The sequence below is a fragment of the Pituophis catenifer genome, unplaced genomic scaffold, assembly GCF_029215685.1.
Source record: "Pituophis catenifer annectens isolate HBS135680 unplaced genomic scaffold, rPitCat1.0.hap2 SCAF_1, whole genome shotgun sequence".
In the NCBI taxonomy this organism is placed as follows: domain Eukaryota; kingdom Metazoa; phylum Chordata; class Lepidosauria; order Squamata; family Colubridae; genus Pituophis; species Pituophis catenifer.
This window is the reverse complement of record NW_027256881.1, coordinates 23,055,975-23,082,710: the sequence shown is the minus strand read 5'-3', so window position 1 is coordinate 23,082,710 and position 26,736 is coordinate 23,055,975. Positions and strand designations below refer to the sequence as shown.

Here is a 26,736-nt window from a genome sequence, read left to right as displayed (position 1 = left end):
TACAGTGTGTCTCTTATGCGGGCGGCGCTCCTGCTCCCTGTGTAGCCTCGCGTGGGAAAGGTGGGCGAGACGGACTGGGCCCCTTTTCTGCATAGCGGATCCATCTGATGTCGCTGCTAACCATGGCCGGTTATGACTACGTGAGCCCCGAGCAGCTCGCCGGCTTCGATAACTACAAGGTGAGACGATGGGCTTCCTCGGGCTTTTCCCGAAGGAGGGAAAGAGCTGCTGGGGTTGCGGGGAAAGGAGACGCCCTGAGCTGCTGGAAGGCGACGGGAGGTATCCCTCAAGGGAGACACGCGATGCTCGGATAGCTCAGCCGCGGCTCAGCAGCAGCAGCTTCTTTTACATGCGGGAAGCAGCCGTGCCCAGTCAGTACTGGTCTTTCCTCCACTCGCCGGATGAATTAGCCTACAATTCCCATTGCCGCTAACTCGAAGGGTGAGAGGAGCGAGGATGATGGGAATTGTAGTCCACCTTGGAGCAAGGGCCGCTGTTTGGAATAAAGGAGGCCTCTTTCTGGCTGAAAATTTGGGGGGGGGGTGTATTATGGCACAAGACGGTATTTGCGATGTCTCCACCTGCCCATCCCCCTGGATCATTTCAGAGCCGTGACTCAGAGTTAGTAAAGATACATCTGTGGCATGCGTGCATTTATTTTTTTTTAATTCTGTGTTTTGCCCATTATGCTTGCCAAGAAGCTGCTTTTGAGGCTTTAAGCTTGTGAATAAATCCCTTTGCACACAGATGTGCTTTCACTGTATGGCTGTGTAATGTTTTCTCTACTATCTTTTGGAAACTGTGAGAATGGAATATGGACATGACAAAAAATTATATAATTTCGACTCTTATGATATCCATGAATTATAAACTGAGTCTTCTTCCTAGAATATAGGGACAAAAGGGAAGTAGGATCCAGTAGCTAGTTGCCAGGTACCGTAATCTCTGCTTCTTGCAAATTCCCAAGATAAACTATGACAGTGGGAATACTTTAACTCTACTGGTGACTTTGCTGATTGCTTTTTAGCCATGTCATGTAGAGTTCAATCACAAAGCTAAGTCTTTTCAATAGATTGTCTTCTACCACATAGAAACACAGAAAGCAGAAAAATACCAAGTGATCCATTGAGACTGCCCTTTGAGTTTGTTTTTGTATTTTGTTTTCTTTTTGTAGATGGATTAAAAACTGCACTTCTTTTTACTTTTGCAGATTTTGAGGTTTCCTCAACATATAAAATCCTTTCTTTTCCTTCTCTGAAAAGGAACTTCTCCCTACAAAATTAATGGCTCACCTTCCTCAAGTTGTATTGAAGGGAAAGATTTGGGAAATTGCTGCTGCTTGTGCTTTATCATCATTCTGTAAACTTGCTGGGTTTTCTACTTGGATGGCTAGCCCTCTTAACTACCAGTTGTTTACAGAATACAGAATAACAAAAGTTGGAAAGAACCTGTAAGGTCATCTAGTCCAACCCCCTGCTCAAACAGGAGACCCTATACCCATGATGGTGAACCTATGGCACGCGTGCCTGAGGTGGCACACAGAGCCATCTTTCCGGGCATGCGAGCTGTCGCCCAACTCACCTGCAGCTGCACATGCATGCGCACCACAGCTGTTGTTCGGGCCTCCGGTGTGCATGAGACCAATTCAGGGGACCCAGCTGGTCTTCGGAGCTCTCATGCGAAAACTGTATGCATGCACAGATGGTGCGATTGTGCACACAGCGCACTGGGGAGCAGCGTGAAAGCCACATGCATGCACAGATGGTGTGGATGCGCACGCAGCGCATGGGGGTGCGCAAAAGCCATATGCATGTGCAGATGGTGCGGTTGTACACACAGCGCATGGAAGAGTCGCACATTAGCATGGATAGCACGCAAGCGCGCAAAGCGTGTACCTGTTCGGCACTCGGTGAGTAAAAGGTTTGCCACCAGTGCCCTACACCATTGCTGACAAGTGGTTGTGCAGTCTCTTCTTGAAAGCTTCCAGTGATGAAGCACCCATAACTTCTGAAGGCAAGCTGTTCCACTGGTTGCTTGTTCTCACTGTCAGAAAATTTCTTCTTATTTCTAAGTTGAATCTCTCCTTGATCAGTTTCTACCCATTGTTCTTTATCTGGCCTTTGGAAAACAGACGTTTAATAACCATTAAGTGTATAAATTTAATAACCATAAATTCAATAACCATTGAAGTTATGACAGCACGAGAAAAGTTATTAAAATTTAGCTTCAAAGTTACGACTCCTGCACACCAACACCCCGTGATCACGTGATTGCATTTTGGAAACTTGACAGCTAGCTTCCATTTATGACTGGTTGTAGCATCCCATAGTCACATGACAACAATTTGTGACTTTCAAATTGTGTTTCTGGCAAAAAGGCCATTCAGGAGAATGGATTTGCTTAACTACAGGTGATTCAGTTAATGGGCACACAATTAGTTTAATGACCATGGTGGATTATTTTATGACCATCCTAAAAATGGTTGTGAAATCAAGTCAAGTTACATGGTGACTCATTTAATGATTGCAATGACTTCTGATGGAAATCACAGGCTCAACTGCAGTCATTAAATAAGGACTACTTGTACTGCTCCCTAAAATTCTCATGGAATATCAGATTTTTTCATTTTAATCTTGGCCTTAATCCTGAAGGAGTGTGCAGAACAACCCTTTTGCGTTATAATTCTTCTCTTTGGACCATATTTATCCTTTTCTGCATCTTGCTGCATGTGAAATTTAATGACTTTATATGTACATTGTACTGAACTTTCATTTGTTTAATCTGGGTTTATTATTGGCAGGGCCAGCACAGCATGATAATTATAAACTGTAATTTCATGACAGTGTCTGGGTTCACATTCAAAATACACTGCTAAAACCAGCTAAATGCATGAATTAGCACAATGCATGAATGCAGCCAGTAGCTCACATTTCCTTTCTCTAATAAAAGTTGAACTGCTAAAACCTGTCTCAGCAGGTGGCAGCATTTTCTGACTATCTGAATTGGGAAGCTATGTGGAGTCAGGTTTGATTAGTACTTGTGGAAATACTGGGGGTATAAACTATATTGAACAATTTTAAAAATATCCTACAAGATTGATTATGTACCATCTAGTCAGTGTCTACACTCCGCTATTACACAGATCTTTTCCATGACAATTTTAGAAGAAGCCAGTAGCAATTCCATCTCTAAATTACTTGGAAAAAAAAATGGGTGTGCTCTTGAAATCACCAATACTTGACTTGGAGAAGATATTAATTCTTACTCTGCTGAATCTTCCTTTGTGGAACTGCCAAGAGATATTTATGTTCTAACCACATGATTGTGTATGTTGCACAATTATCATTTTTCAGAAATTGTAGATTTGTGATATTAATTTTGTAGCTTAATGAGGGATCTGAATTACTTGAGTTACTCTTGAGCTTGAGGGAATAATGTGAGCGCTCAGGAAATCATGTGAGAAAATTCTCTTTGCCTAATAGGTGGAGCTATGCTTGCAAAAATGGTGGGGGTTGGAGGTGCCCCACGCGCCCCACACTTGCTTACCTTAGGACTGCCGCAGCCAGGCGTCCCACAGCGTCATGCCATGAGCAGCTGCACCGGCACGACGAGCTTCACGGTGTCCTGGCACAAGCGGCTCCATTGGCACAATGAGCCTCGCAGCATCCTTCCAAGAGTGGCTCCACTGGCGCAACAAGACCCGAGCTCCAGTGTCCCAGCAGCAGCAGGACCAGCAGGCAGCGAGGGTGGAGGCTGGGGCGCACTGAAAGCTTGGCCTGTTGTGGCCGCAGGGACACTGGAGCTCGGGTCTTGTCATGCCAGTTGGACAGAGGATGGGGCCGGCGATAGCAGTGCTCCCACTCCTGTCGGCCTCTGCATTCACTTCCTGCAAGTCAAAAAATGAGACCTCCCCAAAAATAATCCCGAGTGCTTATTTCAGCCCCCCCCCCCAAATAAGGCCAGGTCTTCTTTTTGGGGGAAACAGTACTTCAAGGAGAAATTCAAAAATTTACCCCAAATTTTTAGGGCAGGGGTCCCCAACAAGTGAGCCATGAGGTGTTTGCAACCGGGCTGTGGAAATGTCTTCTCCTTGCTCATGGTTCCCATGGTAGAATTGAGGGAATTTAAAAGGACTAAGAGATGCCTAAACCACCACTGGCAAAAGACTATTGAACAGAAGCTAGAGACACTATTGGAGTCTACTTTATGGCAGTAAGAGCGGTGAAACATAACTATTTCTACACCCTTATTGCATCTGTGGGTCTGTGGACAATCGCCCAATAGCCCTGTTTATTTTGATTGATTTATTTGTCAAGAACAGATTAGGTAATATATATATAAGTATAAACATGAATTGAATACATTAAATAGATACAAATAGAGGTAACATTAGGACAGGGACAGTAGGCACACTGGTGCTCTTATGCACGCCCTGGTCCCTCCTCAGACTTTAGGGTTGCTAGGAGGAATATTCTGCACACCCAGCAGACAATCCAGTCCAGCAAGTTGGACACACTTCAGGGTCTGTCAACCAAGGAATGTCAGCTGGCAGGGACCAGACAATTTCCTTTCTCTCCTGCTCTTTTGAACATCCTTCCTTTGGAGATGGCCCTCTTAAAAACTTTAAAAACCTGGCTGTCTGCCATGGCATCTGTTTTTGGTTTTATTCATGGCAATTTTCTCAGATGCTGCACACACACCTATATATATATTGTATTATTTTAATTATACAATTAAAACACAAGCACCTTTTAGATACAACACAAACACCTCTTCATTCACAGTTTAGCAAATTGTGTGCTTCAAGTGGAACAAGTGGAGGTTGTTTCTGGTTTCTTTCACTGAATAAGCCAGAGGCCCTGATTTGCTGAATAAACATAGGACAATGTGCTTAGCTATGAATAAGCATTATTGTAATCTTCCACACAACTATGGTATGGTTTACCATGATGCATACCTGCAGTTGAAAAGCCTGATGAAATATGTTTGAAACCTTTAATTTTAAATGTTAAATATAAAGAATTTAATCATACCAACTTAAATTTGTTTTGCTGTTAAGTTGGATTTCTTTCCTTATTTTTATGTTTTGTGAAATAGCCAAAGAAATAAAATATATGAGTAATACGTTACAGTAAATAGAAATGAGATGACTTAAAACTTGAGTAAAAACAGGTGGTCAACAAAAGAGGCATTCCTTTCCAGTTTTACTGAATTTGGAAGGAAGCCTTCCAATAATTAAACTATGCTTATTTTATAGTCTTGGATCACAATAAAAATGCCATGTTTTTTATTTTAAATCACAGAAATAGTAATATGACTGCTTGGATGTACGAATGTACTGTATGGGGCAAAAACTTTGATCTACATGATAAAACTGAGCAGATGATTGAGTAAATTGTGAAATTGTGAATATATCCATGGGTTTGGAAAAGGGTACCTCTCAAACCAAATGCTAAAAAAAACTATGGTCAAATTTTTGAATTGTCTACAATATGTCATAAAAATAAGTGCCACACACACGGTATACTCACTATTCTCAGGAACCAGCAAAAAGTGCTTTATCTAAATCATTCTCCAGGAGTGTGTTTCCAGGAGTGGCAATAACACTGCTTAGCCTTACTGCATTTCCTACCACATGTAAAAACAACAACAACACTTACAGTAATCTATCTCTAAAAATTCCTGGTTTTGCCCCCCAGGACTAACCAGTTCATGATTTTTGTGCTTATTAAAGTAGATTCCTGAAATCAGCCACAGGTTTGAAAATCTTTAAATGACTTTCTGCCCATTTTCAGTAATAATTGAAAACGCCTGGAAAGATTTTTTTTTTTGTAAATATTTTTTTATTTTTTTCAAACATAAACATAAAATATAACTTTCAAGAACAGAGTCTCGATCCGGTCATAGTTGGTTACCACGCTTACATTCCTTTAACAAGCTCCATTCACAATTTTCCATTACATCTTTTACGGATAAAAATTCAAAACATAAAAGAACAAATTTTAACATAAAGTCTAGCATCTTCATCTAAACAAATCCATTATATCAATACAATTTTAATTTCAAATTAACTTTCACTCATTTTTATATCTATATATCAATCCTGTTCTTCTTCACCTTGTATCTTTTACTATCAATGTCAAAATAATTTTTAACAATATTCTAACCTCTTATTATTTACCTTACAATTTTATCACCACAAATCTTAATTTCAAATTCAGTATAACTCCATTTTTATGACACTTTATAAAACAAAATTCTATCTAATTCTTAATCTCTTGACCCTTTTCCTCGAATCTTAATATCTTAAACTTTATCAATTTATCTTTGATTTTATCCCACTTACTATCTATTACACTTTTCATGTTACATAGGTTTATCACAAAAACATGTTTTATTTAAACTAATTTCCAGCATATTTTCTTCCATACCTCCCTCTATTGTTTAGCTGTTTTCCAGCATATTATGTTTGGCTGATTCCCAGCATAGTCTCCTCCAGAGCACCAACTATTTTTGGCTAATTTCCAGTATAGTCTCCTCCAAGTCTACCACCATTATTGGCTGATTTCCAGCATATTATTTTTGGCTGATTTCCAGTATAGTCTCCTCCTAAACTCCCTCCATCATTTGGCTGATTTCCAGCATAATCTCCTCCAACTCTCCTATTTGCTTGGCTGATTTCCAGCATTTTATTGGCTGATTTCCAGCATATTATGTTTGGCTGATTTCCAGCATAGTCCCCTCCAGGGCTCCCATTCTTGTTTGGCTGATTTCCAGCATAGTCTCCTCCAACTCTCCTATAAGTGTTTGGCTGATTTCCAGCATTTTAACTAGTTTCCAACGTATTTCCTCCGAGTCTCAAGCTCTTATCTAGTTGGTATCCATCCCTCTTATTTTAATTTTCTCTTACAATATGATTATCTATTTTGTGTCAGTTTCCCAGCATGCTCTTTCAAATTAATTCTCAATATATTTCATAATCATCATTTCCAGCATATATTAAATTAAATCATAATTTGTTGCTAAAATCTGTGTATTTTACAGTTTGTTCAATAAAACCTTAGTCAAGCATAATCACCAAACTAGCATTTGTTTGCAAATTAAAATTAAAACATATTACATCAAGCAGTAAATTTTCTTAAAGTTGTTTCACATTAATATATACTCTTCTTTATTATTTTAACCACTTATATATCATCCTCTATTTTAGTTGCCATCTCTTATTTTCTATTTTTATTACTCCAAAAACCCTCCTGTTTTTATCCAAAAATCATATATACCTTTAGGCTTTTAAACTTTACATTTCAATTTAGTTACATTTAAATTTATCTACTTTATTTCTTCCTTTTCTTCCTTTTTCTATCTGTGCATAAATGTTCCATTTCAAAGTTCATCTGTTCAAATTGAAAAATTCTGTATGTCCCTTTAATGCTTTATAATGTCTGTTCCATGTGTGATGCATCAACTTCCTGTCTTTTGTTCCTACGCCACACCTAAATTTTTTTGCTTGTTAATTTCCATTGTCAAATGTCCAAAATATTCCTTCTTTCTTCTTAAAATCATCCAGGACAGAATAGGGATCTCCAAATTCCATAGATCTAATGTTATTTTCAAAGTAATCCAAGGTAAAAAGCCATTTAAAATGTTTCTTTTCCAAACGGAAAGGGAAATCACTTTAATCCACTCTCCTGCTTAGTCACCGCAGACTCCATGGAAATTATGTAGCCATCCGTCTGTCTTTCTTCATTAGCTTCATTAACTTTCAAAGGTGTAAACTCCCAGAGATACATTTCTCCAATCCACTCCAAATAAAAGAAAAGTCACTTTTCTGAGTTGTTAAAAGCCAATTGTTCCAAGCCAAATTTACTAAAGCAAGGTGTGTCTTGGGTCTATTTCCATTTTTTTCCTCTTTTAATCTTTAAGCCCCACAGATCTGTAGCCGCTATTTAAAGTTCGGGGTCTTATTTTTTTTAAAAAAATCCAAATAATCATGTTGTTTTGCCTGGGTTGGTGTCACTCACCCGGCTTCGAGATATTCGCTCTTCATTCTTCTCTCCTGCACAATCTTGTGTCCCGGTCTACCGCGGCTTTGTGGCAGCCGCCATGGTTGCCTACCCCCACCGCCGACTTCGAGGATTCCCTCTGGCCTCCGAGAAACTTGCCTGTTCCTCTTGGCACACCGAGGCGCTCCTCTTCACCCCTCATCCCTGCAAGATGGGAGTCGGTCCGAAGACTGATCGGATGGTGGTTTGTCAGTTGTGGTTTTCGTGGGCTCATTAGAGCCCGCTATTTCCCCGACTGTGGCGCCGCGGCTCCAGACTGGAAGTCGAAAACGCCTGGAAAGATTGAATAGTTCATTCAGGAGGAAAAACAGAATATGCCAAAACTGGATCTTTTGGTACACAAAGCTTGCATACTTGTACCTCCCAACAACCTTCTTAGCTCACTGTATCTTCCTTACTCTGCACAATTGTCTGTATCTATATATATAAAAGCGAAAACCACTCATGCATTAATCATGAAATCTCCAGGACCGTAAAGCTTACAAACTTGAAATTTGCTACGTATATTCCTCTTGGCTTCTAGGTGCTCACTAAGAAAGGATTTTTCGAAACGACCATCAGAGCATTAGTATTTCCTATATTATTCTAACACGCTCTGATGCTAATTAGTTAGACGTTTTACTCCCCCTCCCAATTTGAAAATAACTCTGGAGAGAATGGGATAGCATAGGACAGGCTTCTGTGGGGCAAGCCTTATTTATTTATTTATTTATTAGTCCAATTTATATGCCGCCCTTCTCCGTAGACTCAGGGCGGCTTACAATGCATTATAGCAATAGCCTACATACTTTTTTGTATATACCTGTTTATTAGGGCTTTCGGCCCCCACAAGCGGTGTTGTTCTATACAAAGTTGTCTTATTGCCCCCACAATCTGGGACCTCAATTTACCTACCTTGAAAGGATGGAAGGCTGAGTCAACCTTGAGCCTGGTGAGATTTGAACTTGCACTAATTGCAGGCAGCTGGCAGCTAAGTGCTAGCACTTAACAGCACTTTAGTCCGCTGCACCACCGAGACTCTCTTATGGAGAGAAGGGGCTAGAAAGCCTGAGGGAGAGAAGGAGATAGGATAGGGGAGGATTCAAGCTGTAAGTGTCAATTTATCAAGCTCGATCACATAGTTTCAAAGCGAAGCACCGGGATCCAGCTAGTACTCACATATATTCAAATTTTAAGTTATAACTTTATAATTCATTGAATAGTAGTCAAGAAAAGATATATTGTCAACAAATGGTTTTAAATTAAGGACTACCTGTAAAGGAAACTGCTTTGAAGTAATTCAATATGTCTTTCTTGGGAGATGGAGCCTGATATTCTTGAGTTTTCTCCTAGTCTTGCAATAACCTCTAAGTCAAACTATTAGGCCTTCTGCTTCAGTGGTCTCTGCGCTAGCAACTTCAAACAGGAGTCTTTTGTTGTCTTATAATGCTAAGGAATGAAGTTGAGCCCTTTCTTTAAGCTGATTTCCTTTACAAACAAATGCTGAACCAGACAAATTCCTGAACCAGACAAATAGCTAAAATCCGCTTTGGAATTATTTTTTGAAAAATATGTGAAGTTTAAAAATAAATACTGTAAAATGTATGGCAGGAGGATGTTAAGAAAATTAACATACAGAATCAAAGCGGTTGAAACAACAAAATCAGTCATCCAACCAAACATACAACAATCAGCTCTGTAACTTTGATATAGGAAGTTGGCATTTACCATGCATATTTCAGTTGGATAAAGTGATAGATTATAGGTAAGGTCTTCCCCTCTCAACTATTGTCCTGAAGCAATATACTGCATATATAATCAAAATCTCTGGACTGCTTGTCTTTGTCTTTATTCTTTAACTAGCCTAATCTCTATGCATAATCATGAAAACAAAACAACATTCAGTATCCAATTTCCAGGTGTCTACATTCATTCAATTCATTCAAACAAATGTGGAAAATGGTTATTTGAGGAAGGTGGCTCAATAGCATGTTATCTTGGAAATTCTAAGAATGTGGACTGTAGATTAGAAAATATCTCCCAGTTGTTTACCTCTTTAAGTAAGAAATCCTAAAATGCCAGTAACTGTATGGGATTTTCTTAGGTCACTCAGGGTTTATACATACTGAATTTATTTCTGGCTTCTAAAAATACTAAATTATTTAGCCTTGTAATTGTTTTTTGAGGTGGTTAATATTGAATATTATGTTGTATTTAGGTAGTACAATCAATGTATATTGCACTCTGCATTAGTATTACAAGCAGTTTGCCATGAGTCAATATTTGCAATATTGTTGTGTTTAAAGTCAGTCAATGTATATTTTTTAGTTAGATGTGGATGATAGCTACAAATCTCCATTACTTCATGATCAGTCTGCTATTAGGTTGAGATTAACTTGTTTTGATTTTAAATATTTTCTGATTAAGATGCACCCCAATAGGATCTTAAATAACATGTGAGGAGGACAGAGAGATTAATGAAAAATGGACAGAGTTGAGGCCTTCTTAAAGTTATATAATATTTTCATTTTTGCCCCATGGCAAACTCCTAAATAAATAAATAAAATCACAGCCATTTGCACAGGTTGCAAGGTCTCAAACAAACAAACAAACAAAGGTATGCACAGGTTGAGCCATAATTTGGCTTCCCAGGAAAATTGAAAGAAGGAGAATATACTTCTGAGAATATACATCATATATATCATTTCATGTGTTTTTCACTATCCATGCACTGTGTTGAATATTAGCTATAAGTATGGAGAACAATGCAGGCACTGCGAGGGATTGGGCATTTGATTTGGTGTTTGAAAAAGTGCATTGAATAGCTTCATTTACGAGTGGAATGCTGGCATGCTTAGAGATTGGATGGAGCATAGTATTTCCAATAAACGTGAAGTCCCAAGAAAGACCTTTTCACCCATGGAGTCATGTTTACATTGCATTAGTTGTTCTGACCTAACTTCAGTTAAACAAAGGAACAGCCACCTGTGCAACTGCCTTTCATCAGCCCTGGTCAGTTGTGTTGCTGTTGCTTTTCTGGAAATTCCTTTGAATGTTTTAGAAGGACCCTGTTAGAATCAAGAGAAGTCTCATCTACTCTAGCATTTATAGATAGTCCTCGGCTTACAATCATTTGTTTAGTTGCAATGGCATTGAAAAAAGTGACGTATGACCATTTAACAACTGTTTAAGCTATTTAAGCACTTAACAACTGTAGTAAGAAAGGTTACAAAATGGGACAAAACTCATTTAACAACTGTCTCGCTTAGCAATATAAATTTGGGGTTCAAATGTCATAAATCGAGCACTACCTGTATACATAATACATTTTGGGAATATGTAATTTGGAACATTCAATCCTCAAATCATGGTTTTAAAAGACAGGTTTATTTTATACTAATTTTCAGATGATGAATTTATACACTACAGTAATGTATCTTCTATGAAAAATGGAATGTAAATCGATTCAGTAGTCAATCAGAACATCCCAAACAGGATCATTGCTCAATATGGTTTCAATACAGTCAAATCTCTGATTTGGGATTTGCAAAAAAATTAAAATGTTTTTGCTAAGGAGCTACTGCTAGGATCTGCACTGATCCTTTTTTGTAGGAAATCTATATCTCACTGAATTAGATTGTTGGCTGGTCTACAGAGATTCAAAGATTTCACTTATTCAATGCACAGATGGCTCTTTACAGAGTGCAGACAAGTGCAGAGCTGTGAATGGCAGTTTCTGGATTTTGCCATTTGGCAGCAAGCTTTTTTTTTTTTCTTTCTTGCGGACATGTTACTAGGTTAATTTGATCTACTGCAGATTAAAGAAAAATGCAAGGCTTTGCTCAGCCTGTTCTACTTGCCTGCACTGGCTCCTCCTCATCTTTTTTCTTTTCGAAAGAAGTCATCAAATCTGTGCTGGGAGGATCTCTACATTTCTGAGTGCTGCTCGCATAGCTTCTAATCCTAGCTTCAAACCATACTATTTCTTCCGGAATTTATGAATGAAGTGAAGTCATATTTGAGGACCAGGAGCCAAATCGATTAAAATCAGCCAGTAAAAGGAAAAATGTTGCTATGCTGTTTCATGCCATTCAGAGTTCCTTCTAATGTTACAAGTCTGATGTGAAAACACTTTTCTCAGCGATGGTCATAGTTCTTACTTCAGTGATTTTAGTAGACTTGCTCAGAATTATATAATAGACCCAAGACATATATATATACATACATACATACATACATACATATATATATCTATATATATCTATATATATATATATATATATATATATATATATATATATATGTCATATGCAAAAAGATCAGGTCTTGAGAGTTTCAGATCTAGCTCAGGCAAACATGAAAAAAGAACAGGAGCTTGCTGAAGGAATGAATTAACATATCTCCTGCATATAGGCAGGGGATGTAATAGAATTATTGCTTATAGAGGTGGGGGGTTTTTTGCTTTCATTTTCTGATTAATTAAAATATCTATTAATGGTTTTCTTCTATTGTTGCTTTAAGAATAGATCATTGATCAAGATGACATATATGCTATTGTTTGGAGTGAAAGTTGAATACAAAAACAGATTTTCATTTTTGTGTCATTTTAAGAAAGTATTAGTTTTTATATTTTATATTTGTCTACCTGATTAGTCAAACAAGTTGATATTGCGTGCAGTAAATGCACTTATTGTTCATAAGAATACGTCTACCCCCATTTCAGTAAAAATTCTGAGTGGAATTGATTAGTATTTTGTGTGTATTTACACATACAAAAACACATATGTATGTATGTATATGCGTGTGTGTGTGTGTAGAGAGAGAGAGAGACAGAAAGCATGTAGGTTTGTTTTAGTAGGTAAGGCATGAAGTTAGGAATGAGATAATTAATTTTAGTCCTGCCTTAAGCACAAAGCAAGCTGTGTGACTTTGGGCCAGTCACTTCCTCTCAGCCCTAGGAAAGAGACAATGGCAAGCCGCAAGTCACTTCTAAAAAAATCTTGATAAGGAAACTGCAGGAACTCCCAAGCAATCACCAGGAGTCAAACTGCACAGGATATTAGAAAATACCTATAATCTTCATGGAAAATTAAACTATGTAGTTATTAAAATGAACAGATAAATAAGTATACATAATACAAACATTGATTATTGCGGAAATAACATTGGTTTTAATTTATTATGTCTTGACTTGTCATACCTATATCTAGATAATTTGTTCCCTATTAAAGAGATGACACTGCATTTCAAAGAAGTAGGTTTTTGTACTGCTCCTCTCTGGACTGGAATTGCAAATGTTACTGCTGTAGAGATTTAAAAACCGAGCCAGCATTTTGAAATAGGACAGACACTATTGAGAGCATATATTAAAGATTACACTACTAACTTTATTATAAATTACCTCCTGCTAAGTGAATCTTGAACTGTGTCAGCTGACTGTCTTCTCACTTTTCCTTGTTGGAACAGGACTTGGGGGGTCATTATTCTCTAGTCTGGTTAACCAGTGTTTGATCAATTTGCCTGATATGCCTCTTGCTAATATTTTTTTCTGTGCAATTAATGTGTCTGCCATAATGCCCAAGATATATGCTCCCAAGATACACTCACTATGCTTGCATTCCTATTTATAACATTTACATTGGTGTGATGTAAACCACTGCCCATATTACAGATGAAAGAGGTTGAATTGCCCAAGGGGATTTTGGAAGAGGCAAGTCTGAGTTCAGGGTTTCCCAGCTTATGCATTAGTTAAAGTGCTTAGTAAGCTACTTTTCTTTCTTAATTTATTAATTCTACAGAGATAAAGCAACCTGTTAAACAGGAATGCAAAGCAAACAACTGTCAACATATATTATAAAAGAAATATTGAAATTAATTTTTACAAATAAATCTTTCAAGATGAAGAAAACAACTGTCAACGTATATTACAAAATAAATATTTAAACTAATTTTCAAGATGACTTCACAAATCAAAACAGTGCTACTTTTATGACTTTTAATTCATCCAACTTTAGTTTGCTGACATTGTGGGGGGACGGACTAATCAGGTTTGTATCTGCTTACTACTTGAAAGGAAAATCACCAGGGAATCCTAAAGTTTAAGTTAGACTATGCAGTCAAAAAAAACATCCTTGTCCAAGACACTGGCAGATCACTTCTCTCTTGTTACTGAGAAAACTACATAAAGACCTACTGTGTTTCCCCAAAAATAAGACCTCCCCTGAAAATAAGACCTCCCCCGAAAATAAGACCTCCCAGAAAATATTTAACTGCATGCGCAGCTGGTCCCCGCCATTTCCTCTGATTAGGCTTAGGGAGACAGAGCTGGAAATTGAGTAAGATGGCAAGAGAATCCCTGTCTTGCTCTATGCACCCCAAAATAATAAGACCTCTTGAAAATAAGACCAAGCACTTATTTTGGGGTTCAAAAAATATAAGACAGGGTCTTATTTTTGGAGAAACACAGTAGGCATGAGGAAATCTTCATCTTTACACTACTGAAATATGAAGTAAGTAAGTTCTTTTTTACAACATTTTTTTCTGAGTTAAGACTATATATGCAGGTAGCTCTCAATTTATGACCACAGTTGGTACCAGAATGTTCTGAAAATTTGAAAGGATCATATAAAAAGCTAATGATCTATCTTAAAGATATTGCTGTATACCCTGTTTCCCCCAAAATAAGGCATCCCTTGATAATAAGCCCAATCAGACGAGCACATGGCAATAAGGCCAAGCGCTTATTTCAGGATTCAAAAAAATATAAGACAGGGTCTTATTTTCGGGGAAACACGGTATATGTCTTTCATGATATTAAACTTTATACACTCATGCTTTTAGCCTATAGAATTTGTTCCCAGATTTTTTTATTTTTATTTTTTTTAAAAAGACTATTGGGGCAGTCCAACTCTCCTTCCCTTTCCATAAAATTTACTGGTCTCTGGATAGTTGCAGTAAACCATCCTCCTGTAAAATGCAAATTATGAAAAATGACACGGTAAATCTATCCCACCTTTTTTGTGCAATAGGTCCACAGTGTTTGTTTTGTAAATTGCATTCAGATAACCTGAGCCCTCCAGTGACACAGAACTGGTGTATTGTTCAGTAAGCAGGATGAACATAAGCCCCATCCTCTGCTGTCAGCCTTACCAGATAGACCATACAGAAACAAGGCCAGATAAGTTACTTTAGTGTAAATATATAGTAGTAACACCTTGGAAGTCTGAAAGTAGATTCTCCTGCCCCCTCCTTTACAGCCTGAGAAGCTAGGGAGGGTCTCTTCTGAGCCTCTTGTTCCACCCTCTGTCCAGCTGCAGTCGATAATATGATGTTTCTTATATTTTTTTCATTTTCATTTTATTAGATTTCTATACCGCCCTACTCCCAAAGGACTCAGGGCGGTGCACAGCCAAACAATAAAAACACATACAATACAAAATTTAAAAAATAGAATAAAATCAAATTAAATAATGTTGGCCCCGACAAATTTAAAACCCCAAACTTTTAAAACCAATTTAAAATTGAATATATAAAATACTAAAAGATATTTAAAATTTTAAAAATCTTTTATAAAAGATGGGGAAAATTAGGCCAGGCCGGCCTGGTGAAATAGTAAGGTCTTTAAGGCGCGGCGGAAGGTGCGCAGATCCGGGATCCTCCGTATCTCTGGGGGGAGCTCATTCCAGATAGTAGGTGCCCCCACAGAGAAGGCTCTCCCCCTGGGGGCCGCCATATCAGGGGTCTCCAACCTTGGCAACTTTAAGACTTGTGGACTTTAACTCCCAGAGTTAAATTCTGGGAGTTGAAGTCCGCAAGTCTTAAAGTTGCCAAGGTTGGAGACCCCTGTTTTATATGACCGTTCCCTAGACAGCATCAATTCACCCATCTCCCAAGGCCTTTCCTCACATACCATTACACTTGCTATATATTTGGGGAAGGGAAAGAGTTATTACACAAGACTATTTTTCAAGTAGTTCTACCATGGGATTAAATTAGCATTTAATCTTCTTTATATTGTGAAGATTATAGTCCCTGTGAATAGTCTTGAATATCTATATTCTAGGCTCAATTTGCTTTTCTTCCTCTTTTTGCAGTAGAATTTCCTTGAGTAATTTGATTCCCCCTTGTGGTTTAGAACTAAACAATTGACAAACAGAACACTGCAGCTTGAAGTGGGGCTGCCAGGATACCTCAGGAAAGTAACCCAATCAACTTATTTGAATTGGTAACTTTTCATTTAAGTAGCCTTTATTACTCATGGGAACCGTACAGGTTTTAAGGTGAACCAGAACATTTGCAGTTGTGCATTTTTTAGACATCAAATCTGTTGTGCTATCTAATGTTTTTCTCAAAACCAAGAGTTCTGTGAGCCATATACATTTGAAATTAAACCTTTTAGTTAGTATTGAATAGTGCTGATCATTGAACTACAGGAAGAATTCCTTCTATCTGGTTGGGTTGGTGGCTGCTAATTTTATTTTCCAGAGCAGATTGCAGTAGTAGTCTTCGTTACATACTTCCTTACCTAGCTTGAATATCTGGATGTGATTACTTTTACAGTATTTGATCCAATGTTCATGATCATATATTCAGCACAGTAGCGGGTTGCCCCTGGTTCGCACCGGTTCTATAGAACCGGTAGTAAAACCGGCAGGAGGCTCCACCCACCGACCCCGACGTCACTAAAACACTTCTGAGCATGCGCAGAAGAGCACGCGGCCCCGCTGTGAACCGGTAGTAAAGGTAAGTAGAACCCACCCCTGATTCAGCATGACAAAATTCTTTCTGCCTAGGCCGAACAATTAGGCTGCTCTCTCTTGCATCTAAAGGGAGGAATAATGAGATCTAAACAATCTGTTAAATATTCCACACCATTAACTGGAATCATTGTGCCTGAATGTCTTGGATGTTCTGTTTTGAAAGTAATGTGAAGCTGCAATTGAATAGGCCAAGTGAATGGAATGGCAATAAGTCTCAAACGTTTCTGGAGATGATGCTAATAGCATAGCAAAAAACTATCCATTTAAAAGATGTTATTTTTAGATGGCCAAAATTACTTTCTGGCCAACAATATGCATCTCTTGCTTGGCTCTGAATTGCAAAGCAACAATGTCTGAAAGGCAGAAAAGGTGGATCCCATTCAATAGAGAGTAATCATTTGTGGTGTTGGAAAGAATGATGTTGAATAAATGATATGTAATTGGGTGAAATAACACAATATTTACAACTTTTGTTACTCTTTAATAACCCTTTTTTTCCAAGTGATTACCACCAAGTGGTTTCATCAGTAAGACTACTGGAGAGTTGGAGACTACTTAGACAAAATAAGCATCAGACCTGGAGGTTTCCATTGGGCAAAAATGGCATTAGGCCAGATAGTGTAGTTCTAATAAAACCATTGTTAATATTCTAAATATATAATCTGAAAACTGAAGCTAATATTTGAACACAGCTACAGAATGTATTCCGTAAGATTACTATTTTGACAGATCTCAATTTTCTTCCATGGAAGGTTTTTTGCATTACTATGGAAATATAGTACAGGTAGCCCTTGACTTATAGCTGGTTGGTTAACAACAGTTCTGTTATATCAAGCCCCCCAAAGGTACTTATGACCCAGATTTGAAGTTCTGATGGCTGCTCCCCCCCCCCCCCAGTAGTCCCATAGTTACTTGACAACTGGCCCACATTTACAGCACCCTGCGGTCACACGACTGCAGTTTACCTTTGTTGTTATAAACTGGCATTTTTGGTTTTGGTTAATGATGCCAGGTTTACTTTATGACTGCTGCAATTGCTTAATGGCTGCTGTAAAAAAATTGGGTCAGTCATGTGGCTGCTTTAACTTAAGATCGTTATGACAAAAGATGGAAAATCTGAGCTCTATTACGGACATAACTTTAGGATTACTTGTATATATGAAGGATCAGGTTCAGAGAAAATCTCTGGCTGCTAAGAGTTGACACCAAAGTGATGGCATATAATCAGCCCATCAAGAGAACATAAGTGACAATTTGCTGCGCTATATTTCTTACCTGCCTTTCCTTAGATTGCAGAGCCCAGAAGGTTCCTTTAGTGCCTTTTAATGTCAAAGAAATCAATCAACAAAGTACTGAGACTTCTTTGTCATTAGCCCCTATGTAACAAAGGAAGTGTACAAGTAGTTCTCGACTTATGACAATTGAGCCCAAAATGTATGTTGTTACAGTAAGAGAGTCATTTGTTAAGTGAGTTTTGCCTCATTTTATGACCTTTCATGTTGTTAAGTGAATCACTGCAGTTGATAAGTTGGTAACTTAGTTGTTAAGTGAATCTGGTTTCTCCATTGATTTTGCTAGTCAGAAGGTCGCAAAAGATGATCACATGACCTTGGGACACAGCAGTGGTCATAAGTATGAGCCCGTTGCCAATCATCTGAATTTTGATCACATGATCATGGGGATGCTACAAAGGTCGTAACTGTGAAAAATGGTCAGAAATCACTTTTTTCAGTGATGTAACTTTGAACAGTCACTAAGTGAACTGTTGTAAATCGAGGACTACTTGTAGTTAGTCACTCTGCCTTGTCCTTAAGGCGATCATGGGATTTTGTTTACCATTGATGGATTAGGACTTTTTTCCTTTTCCAGTTTGGACCAGTCTTGTCTTAAGTTAATTTTTGCAAATGTTTCATGAAAACACTGTATATAGTCATAGACTCCAAAGTTTCTAAATTTGTGTTCTTCTTTCTGGTGTATATCAAGTTTGAAAATAAGGATTCAGACATCTGTGGAACTTTGTTCTTTTTTTAAAAAAAAATATACCTCTGATACCTCATTCTGTTTGATATCTGTTTTTATATTAAGACCTGAAGCTCAGTTTTAGAGACCAAACACAATTCTATTTCAGAAAGCCTGGATATTTGTAGGATGGCATATCCTGAAGTTCAGCCATCTTTTTTACAGCGATGGTGTATACCATCTCTGACAATATTGCTTCACAATTCTTAATTTTAGTTATTCTTGTCCAGCTGAAAATAACAAGAAATAACTGAACCAACCCAGTTTCTATGATACTGCTTTCTCACCACATCAAGAATCTTTTTTTTTTATTGGAAAAGTTTTACAATTACATTTTCTCCCCATTTCTCCCCCCCAACCCTCCCTAACCTCCCTAACCCTCCCTAACCCCCCCTAACCCTCCCCTCCCCCCCGGACTTCCACAATATAATCCAAATCAAAATCCCCTTTTTATAAAACTTGAACCCCTCCACCCCCAATATATTTTTTCATCTTCACAAAATTCAAATATTTCTATCTTTATATAACACTTTCAATTAAAAGCTATCTGATACTTCCTAGTTTGATATTTGTTCTGCACATAATCTATCCACTTTTTCCACTCCCATTCATGTCTCTTGTGAGCGATCTTTTAGATATGCTGAAATCTTCGCCACCTCTGCAAAGCTGGCCATCTTCAAAGTCCATTCCTTGATAGTGGGCATAGCTTCATTTTTCCAGTATTGACCTATCAGTAATCTCGCTGCTGTTATCATATACAATATCAACTTTATTTCACCCAATGTAAAACCCTTAACTATACCCAATAAAAACAATTGTGGAGAAAGTTGAATTTTTTTCTTCAAAACATTCTGCATGACCCACCAAATTTTTATCCAAAAAGCCTTCACTTTCTTACAGGTCCACCAAACATGATAATATGTAGCATCTAAGCAGTCACATCTCCAACATTTTGGTTGAACATTAGGGTACATGCACGACAATGCATGTACTGCTTTCTCACCACATCAAGGATCTTAACTGACTAAAGGAAAGGGGATTCTATATCTTACTCCAACATCCAACAACTTACCGTATTTGTCGGAGTATAAGACGCACCGGAGTATAAGACACACCTACCTTTTTTGGTGAGGAAAAGAAGAAAAAGAAATCTGCCTCTGCCTCTGAGCAATTTTGCCTCGTTACAGCAAACAGCCTGCTTTACTTACATTTTCGTTTTCAGCGTAGCTTGATTAGCACAAGGAAAAAAAAATCTGCTCCAGCAATTTACCTCTTTGCAGCAAGCAGCAGAGCCCTGCGCAAAACAGCTGAGAGCAAATCAGCTTGTGCTAATTAGACTGTGCTGAAGCTGAAAGGAGCTGTTTTTTCTTGCTATTTGCTTGCAAGGAGGTAACTGCTGTGAGGGAGAGGCCAAAGGGTGGGGGCCAGTGGGTGGGCGGGGCTACATTCGGTGTATAAGACGCACCTAAATTTTCACCCCCTTTTAGGGGGGAAAAAGGTGCGTCTTATACTCCGAAAAATATGGTAACTATTATAGTAGAGGCATTATAACCAGATACCCTTGGTGTTCTCTGAGCTTGTTTGCTTGCTTCCAGATATTTCATTACCCAACTAGAAAACATCATCAAATTGTGTAGTTGGATAGTGAAACATCTGCAAGCAAACAACCAGACTCAGGGAGTGTGTGTGTGTGCGCGTGCGCGCACACACACACACACACACACACCAGTTCCACCCTTAGCTACAAATACGTTTATTGGCATCAGGTATCTAACAGTAGTAACATTCTGTACTCACAGAATGCAAGTTATATTGAGATGCAGGTTAAATTCTTCAGGTGCTATCATGCCAGGATGGTGAAATAACATAATGTTGCCATTTTTGTCCCATTTGCCAGAGAACAGCAGTCCAGTTTTCTTCAAAAAAGGAGCACCATATTTTGCCAAGCAATAATTAAATATAGTTTATTATGCAGCTGACTTGTCAGGGAAAGTTATGGAGCATTCCATCATCTTATCTCTCTCTATGCCTGATTCCACTACATTGGACTGACACTGAGAATCTCTCCATTAATAAGGATGGATTGTTCCAACAATAAGATTGATAGCTCTCTGAATAAGGTTCAACAGTGAGCAAATGGAGCTTATAAACATCATAAACATTATCAGAATTCTAAAAGATCCCCAGCTTTTCCTCAATAATATGTAGCGTGCCATTCAAATTCAAGGGCTCATAGTTGCCACTACAGTATATTATCCTTTATCTTATCTATTAGAATTGGAATGTTAAAAGACAGTACCTTATTTTTCGGAGTATAAGACGCACCTTAGTTTTTGGGGAGGAAAATAAGAAAAAAGCTGATTGGCAGGTGGATCAGCCTCCCGGAATACCCCCAATCAGCTGTTCCCAGAGGTGAATTTTAGCAATAGGTTCCTTGGTTGTGAGCTCTGTGCCTTGCTTTTTCTTGCTTTTTTTTTTCTGTCTCTGAAAGACTCCGAAACAGCTTCAGAAAAAAAGCCTCTGAAACTCTGTTTGGGGACTTCTTTTCTGAAGCTCTGTTTGGAGGCTTTTTTTCTGAAGTTCTGTTTGGAGGCTTCTTTTCTGAAGCTTTGTTTCTGATGCTTTTTTCAGCCTCTGAAACCTCCGTTTGAGAAGCTGGGTGGGGCTACATTCAGAATATAAGACGCACCCAGATTTTTACCTTCTTTTTTGGGGAAAAAAAAGGTGCGATTTATACTCTGAAAAATACGGTAATTATTTACTATTGCCTTCCCAAGCACAGTTTGCAAATGTGTCTTTATTGTTGTCTCTATTGTGATCATGTGCTATCAGCATCTTCTTATACTGCTGCCGCCTAATGTGGGTGCCCGCTTGTTTAGTTGGGTGACTCCAGTAGGAATATACAGTCTTGGCATAAACTGCCAGATTGCTTCATTCATCCCTTCCAGGAACATACCACCACCCACTATCACTCTGAAATAACATAGCAGAATTATGTGTGTATGCATGTGTGTGTGTGTGTGTGTGTTAAACTCCATTATCTACCGTCCAGAAAGTGCTTTATGCAAACTCACAACCCAAATGTATTGAACTTCATAGATAGTCCCTTGAACCTAGGTGTGTCTTATACTCCTTGTCTGGAAGCATCAGACAGAAAAGCAAATCAAAAACAATGGTAATTTGGAAGTTTGAGTGACAGTTTGGAGTGGCTTTAATGTGGGTTAATTATATGGATGCTTAGCCAGATTTTAAATTTTGCTGTAGGACAAGAAGTTACATGAACATTAGCAAGTGTTCCATTGAGTTGTAAATAATACAATATTCAATACTGAGAAAGATCAACCTAATTACGATCTATAACATAGCCTTTCTCACTCTTAATCAATCAGAATAGATTACTGTCGATACTCTATCTTCCCTGTCGTTGATCTTGTGGAATTGACACAGCCATCATATTAGTAGAGGTGTTCTTTATCCCTCACCCTGAGGTTGTGAAATGAAAAGGTATTTATAAACAGTTGTGTTCTGAGCTGTACAATGCCGTTATCAAGTTTTATGAAAACTGGCCCTGAAGTGTAGTTGTCAGGTGCAAAGAGCATTAATGAATGCCTCTCCAAAAATGATTGACACAGAGAATATGTAGAGGCTCCCCACTTTCACGGAACAACCTGTTGTTTGATTCTGGAGAAGTGTGAGATGATACGAATGCAGATGTCCTACTTGTAAGCTTCCTGGAAGAACTTTCTAAGGCAGTGTTTCTCAACCTTGGAAGCTTGAAGATGGGTGGACTTCAACTCCCAGAATCCCCCAGCCAGCGCTGCTGGCTGGGGGATTCTAGGAGTTGAAGACCTCTCATCTTCAAGCTTCCAAGATTGAGAAACACTGTTTTAAGGCTTTCAGCTGATCCTCTTTATTCTCTCGGCTTCCTTTATAGTACAGTGCTGTGGACAACAACCCTCTTTCCCTGTATGTTATGCATCCATTTTGGAACACTGTAGTTAAGGTGAGTAAACCTCTTGTCCGCCCTTTTTAAGTATGCTTTCCGTGCTACACTTGGGCTACGTTTAACTCTCTGCAAATAGAAAAAAATTATGACCCATTTGACATTGGTACGACCCCTTTCTTTTCTCTTGGCTAACCAAGGAGATTCCCTTCTCAGAAAACTTGATCATTTGTAAGTGCCAGTCACCTTGTGGACTGGATTTTATTTTCCGCTGCTTATGTCAAATGAATAGTTATTTTCTTCTTGTTTATGTATCCATGATGAAAATTACTATGTCCATTAATATGAACTTTGTGTGTGTGTTTTTACTTGCTTTCTCCTAGATTTTCCCTAAGTGGCTGGCCCCAAATTTGATAACATTTTCTGGTTTCTTGCTACTTGTCTTCAACTTCTTTCTCATGGCGTACTTTGACCCTGATTTTTATGCTTCCGGTAAGACTTTGATGTTTCATTCAATTTTTAAATTGTGTGTGCCTTTATAATCACAAGAATAATGAGAATGATGAAAAATATATTCTTGATATTGATATCTGTTTGATATTGGCCTTGCTTGATATTCAGACTCACTCAGAAATCTTAGGCCACACATATTTATTCAACAAACCATGAGTAAAATAATCTGATTTAACTTTTTGTATGAACTGAGCCCTTGTGTTGGTTGAGTTATTGCCCATTTAGTATTGCTATGGTGCTCTTAGGTTTTCCAATTTCTTGATTTATTTTTTACAGGTTTTTACAAATATGTATACTGTCCTTCAAAACCAGTATATATCTAGGTGCTTGCAGGACACTAATATCACAATAGTGTGTCGAGGTTTTAAATTAAAACTGAAATATGATAAGTCACAATTAAAATGCATTATAAATATAAATACCTGAGAGAATGAAAATATAGGTACAGGTAGTACTTTACTTATGAACGGTTGCTTAGCAACAGTTCAAAGTTCTGACAGACTTTGGGGGCTTACAACCCTGATTCAATATTCTGACAGTCTCAGTCTCTCTCTCTCTCTCTCTCTCTCTCTCTCTCCCCCTCCCTCTCTCTCACACACACACTCCCCGAGGTCACATGATTGCACTTTGGGCGTTTGGCAATTGGGCTGCACATAAAGCCATTTGCATTATCCTGCTGACTATATTTTACAACAGCTTTGTCAAATACCAGAATCTTATAGGCATTTTCTAATACCCTGTGCAGTTTGACTCCTGGTGATTATTTGGGAGGCCCTGCAATTTTCTTAGCAAGGTTTTTTTAGAAGTGGCTTGCCATTACTTCTTTGCTAGGGCTGAGAGGAAGTGACTCAGTCACACAGCTAGCTTTATGCTTAAGGCAGGACTAAAATTCATTCCCTCTCCCTCCTTCCCTCCCTCACACACACACACACACACACACACACACACACACACACACAGGTCACATGATTGCACTTCGGCTGTTTGGCAGTTGGGCTGTACATACAGCCATTTGCATTGTCCTGCAAACGATATTTTACAACAGCTTGGCTGAATACCAGAATATTGCCAGTTTTTGGCAAAACCACACTGGCTGCAAATCATAGGTTCACTTGACAACTGTGGATGGTCCCTAGCCATTATTGCCCTGGGAGAAAATCCTCTTTGAAGAGGATCTTAGACTACAATTGGAAATTACAGGGAAGAAATATTCCTTTACATATGATGCCAAACCATGAAGGACTTTACAGGTAGTCTTTGGTCCTCACTTAATGACTACAATTGGGATTGGTTGTTGAGCGAAGCAGTTGTTAAGCAAGGTGTCATGTGACTGCCCCTATGACAGTTTTCTTCAGTAATCAAAATCCTGGCACTCCTGGATGTGGTTGTTAAGTGGGCAGAGTCCCAAGTAAGGAATGCAGGGCGCCTTTTACGGAACCTGGGAGCCTCAGAAGCTGAAAATCCCTCCTGCCAAAATTCAAGCAGGATTTACAGCCCCTGAATGAAAAGGCACTTGCATGCTGATGCACCAGGCCTCCCAGGGCCTTCCCCACCCACCTGAGGCATCCAACACATTTTATCTTACCTTATTATCTATCTATCTATGCTGAAGAGCTGAAAATCCTGCTTGCATTTTGGCTCCCTCTCATCTCTAGAGACTGGCTGAAAGAGCTGCTTGCCGAAGGATGTCAGCTCTCTTCCATTCAGGGAAGGGAACTCCTTCCCCAGCGTCAGGAAGCAGAGCTTAAATCATCAGGATATGAGTTTAATTTCTCTACCCCTCTGAAGGATTTAAGCTCCCCTCCACATGGGAAAGGGAACGCTTTTGACAGGATGCAGGAATAGCTCAGATTTTCAGAATCTGAACAACATCCCTTCACTCCACCAAAGGAGTTCAGCTTCCCTTGGCAGGCAGCTCTTTCAACCAGCCTCCAGAAATGAGAGGGAAATCCAGCAGAGAAGGTTGCAAATAGTGATCACAGGGTGCTTGGCAACCAATTGTAAGTGCAGGCAGGTTGCCAGTCACCCAGATTGCAATTATATGAACGGGGGATAGCACAGTGTTTTACAACAGCTGGAAGTCCAAGGCCATCATAACAGTAAACATTTGTTAAATGGTTAGTAAGCCAACTACCTGTTTAGTACCTGATAATGCAGGTGCTTCAACCTGGGTCCACAAATTATTTTATTTTATTTATATATTGCCCCTCCCCACTGTTTGGAGCGACTCTGGGCAGCTGGGAATTGGTTGAGGTTGCATAAATCTGGATAGTAATATCCATTTATTTATTGAATCTGGCGGCTAATAACAGTTATCATCATACAAAAACAAACTTACAGTACAACAAACATTCATAATAAAAAAGAAAATATATGGAGCACAATTTACTCGTGGCTTGACACTCAGTGTAATGTCCATAAACCCCAAACTCCTTTAGAAGAACTCTATTGTAACAACCTTCCAAAATATGAGGCTACTCTAATCTCTATGGGAAGGCTTGTTCCAAAATTTTGGAACTGTGTCCAAGAGCTAGTATTTCCTGCATCTGGCTTCCATCATCTCACTAAAATGAGGGACTACCCACAGCTTTTCTTGAGAGGAATGATTTGGACAGATTGAATCTGATTGGGGAAGGCGGTTGTGGCTGAGGGTAGACTTGAATTTGGGTTTCCCTCGTTCTGGATCACTGTTAACAGCTACACCAGGGGTGTCAAACTCACGTCATCACGGCAACGTCATGTGACATATCAGGACTTTTTTCCCCTTTGATAAACCGGGAATGGGCGTGGCCAGTGTGTGACGCATCCGGCCCACAGGCTGGGAGTTTGACAGCCTTGAACTACACTCTCTTTCATAACAACCCAAATTGTACTGTGTTAAGAAATCACCCTGCCAACAAAAGTGCATATAGTCAAACTATGGTTTTCCCAGTTGCAATGTATGGCTGTGAAAGTTGGACCATAAGAAAGGCTGAGCGCCAGAGAATTGAGGCCTTTGAACTATGGTGCTGGAGAAGACTCCTGCGAGTTCCTTGGACTGCAAGCCGATCAAACTAGTCAGTCCTAGAAGAGATCAACCCTGACTGCTCTTTAGAAGGCCAGATCCTGAAGATGAAACTCAAATACTTTGGCCACCTAATGAGAAGGAAGGACTCACTGGAGAAGAGCCTAATGCTGGGAAAGATTGAGGGCAAAAGAAGAAGGGGATGACAGAGAATGAGGTGGATGGATGGAGTCACTGAAGCAGTCGGAGTGAGCTTAAATGGACTCCAGATGATAGTAGGGGACAGGAAGGCCTGGAGGAACGTTGTCCATGGGGTCGCAATGGGTCGGACATGACTTTGCAACTAACAACAAGAAGAAATCTTTAGTTTTTTGTTTCATCAATCCACAGACTTAGAATTTACAATAGAACAACAATAGGAGAAAAATGCATTAAGAAGTAATAGTCAAAACCATA

General features: G+C 38.9%; 1 protein-coding gene across 2 annotated transcripts in view; it reads left to right on the top strand.

Annotated features, from left to right (window-relative positions):
* The window catches only part of SELENOI (selenoprotein I), a 44,373-nt gene continuing 17,637 nt past the window's right edge, over positions 1–26,736 (top strand). For both annotated transcript variants that reach the window (XM_070946910.1, XM_070946918.1), the window contains exons 1-3: positions 1–179; positions 22,755–22,823; positions 23,147–23,255. In XM_070946910.1, the coding sequence (XP_070803011.1) occupies positions 108–179; positions 22,755–22,823; positions 23,147–23,255 (250 nt within the window). In that variant the 5' untranslated portion in view covers positions 1–107. The remainder of the gene's footprint in view (positions 180–22,754; positions 22,824–23,146; positions 23,256–26,736) is intronic.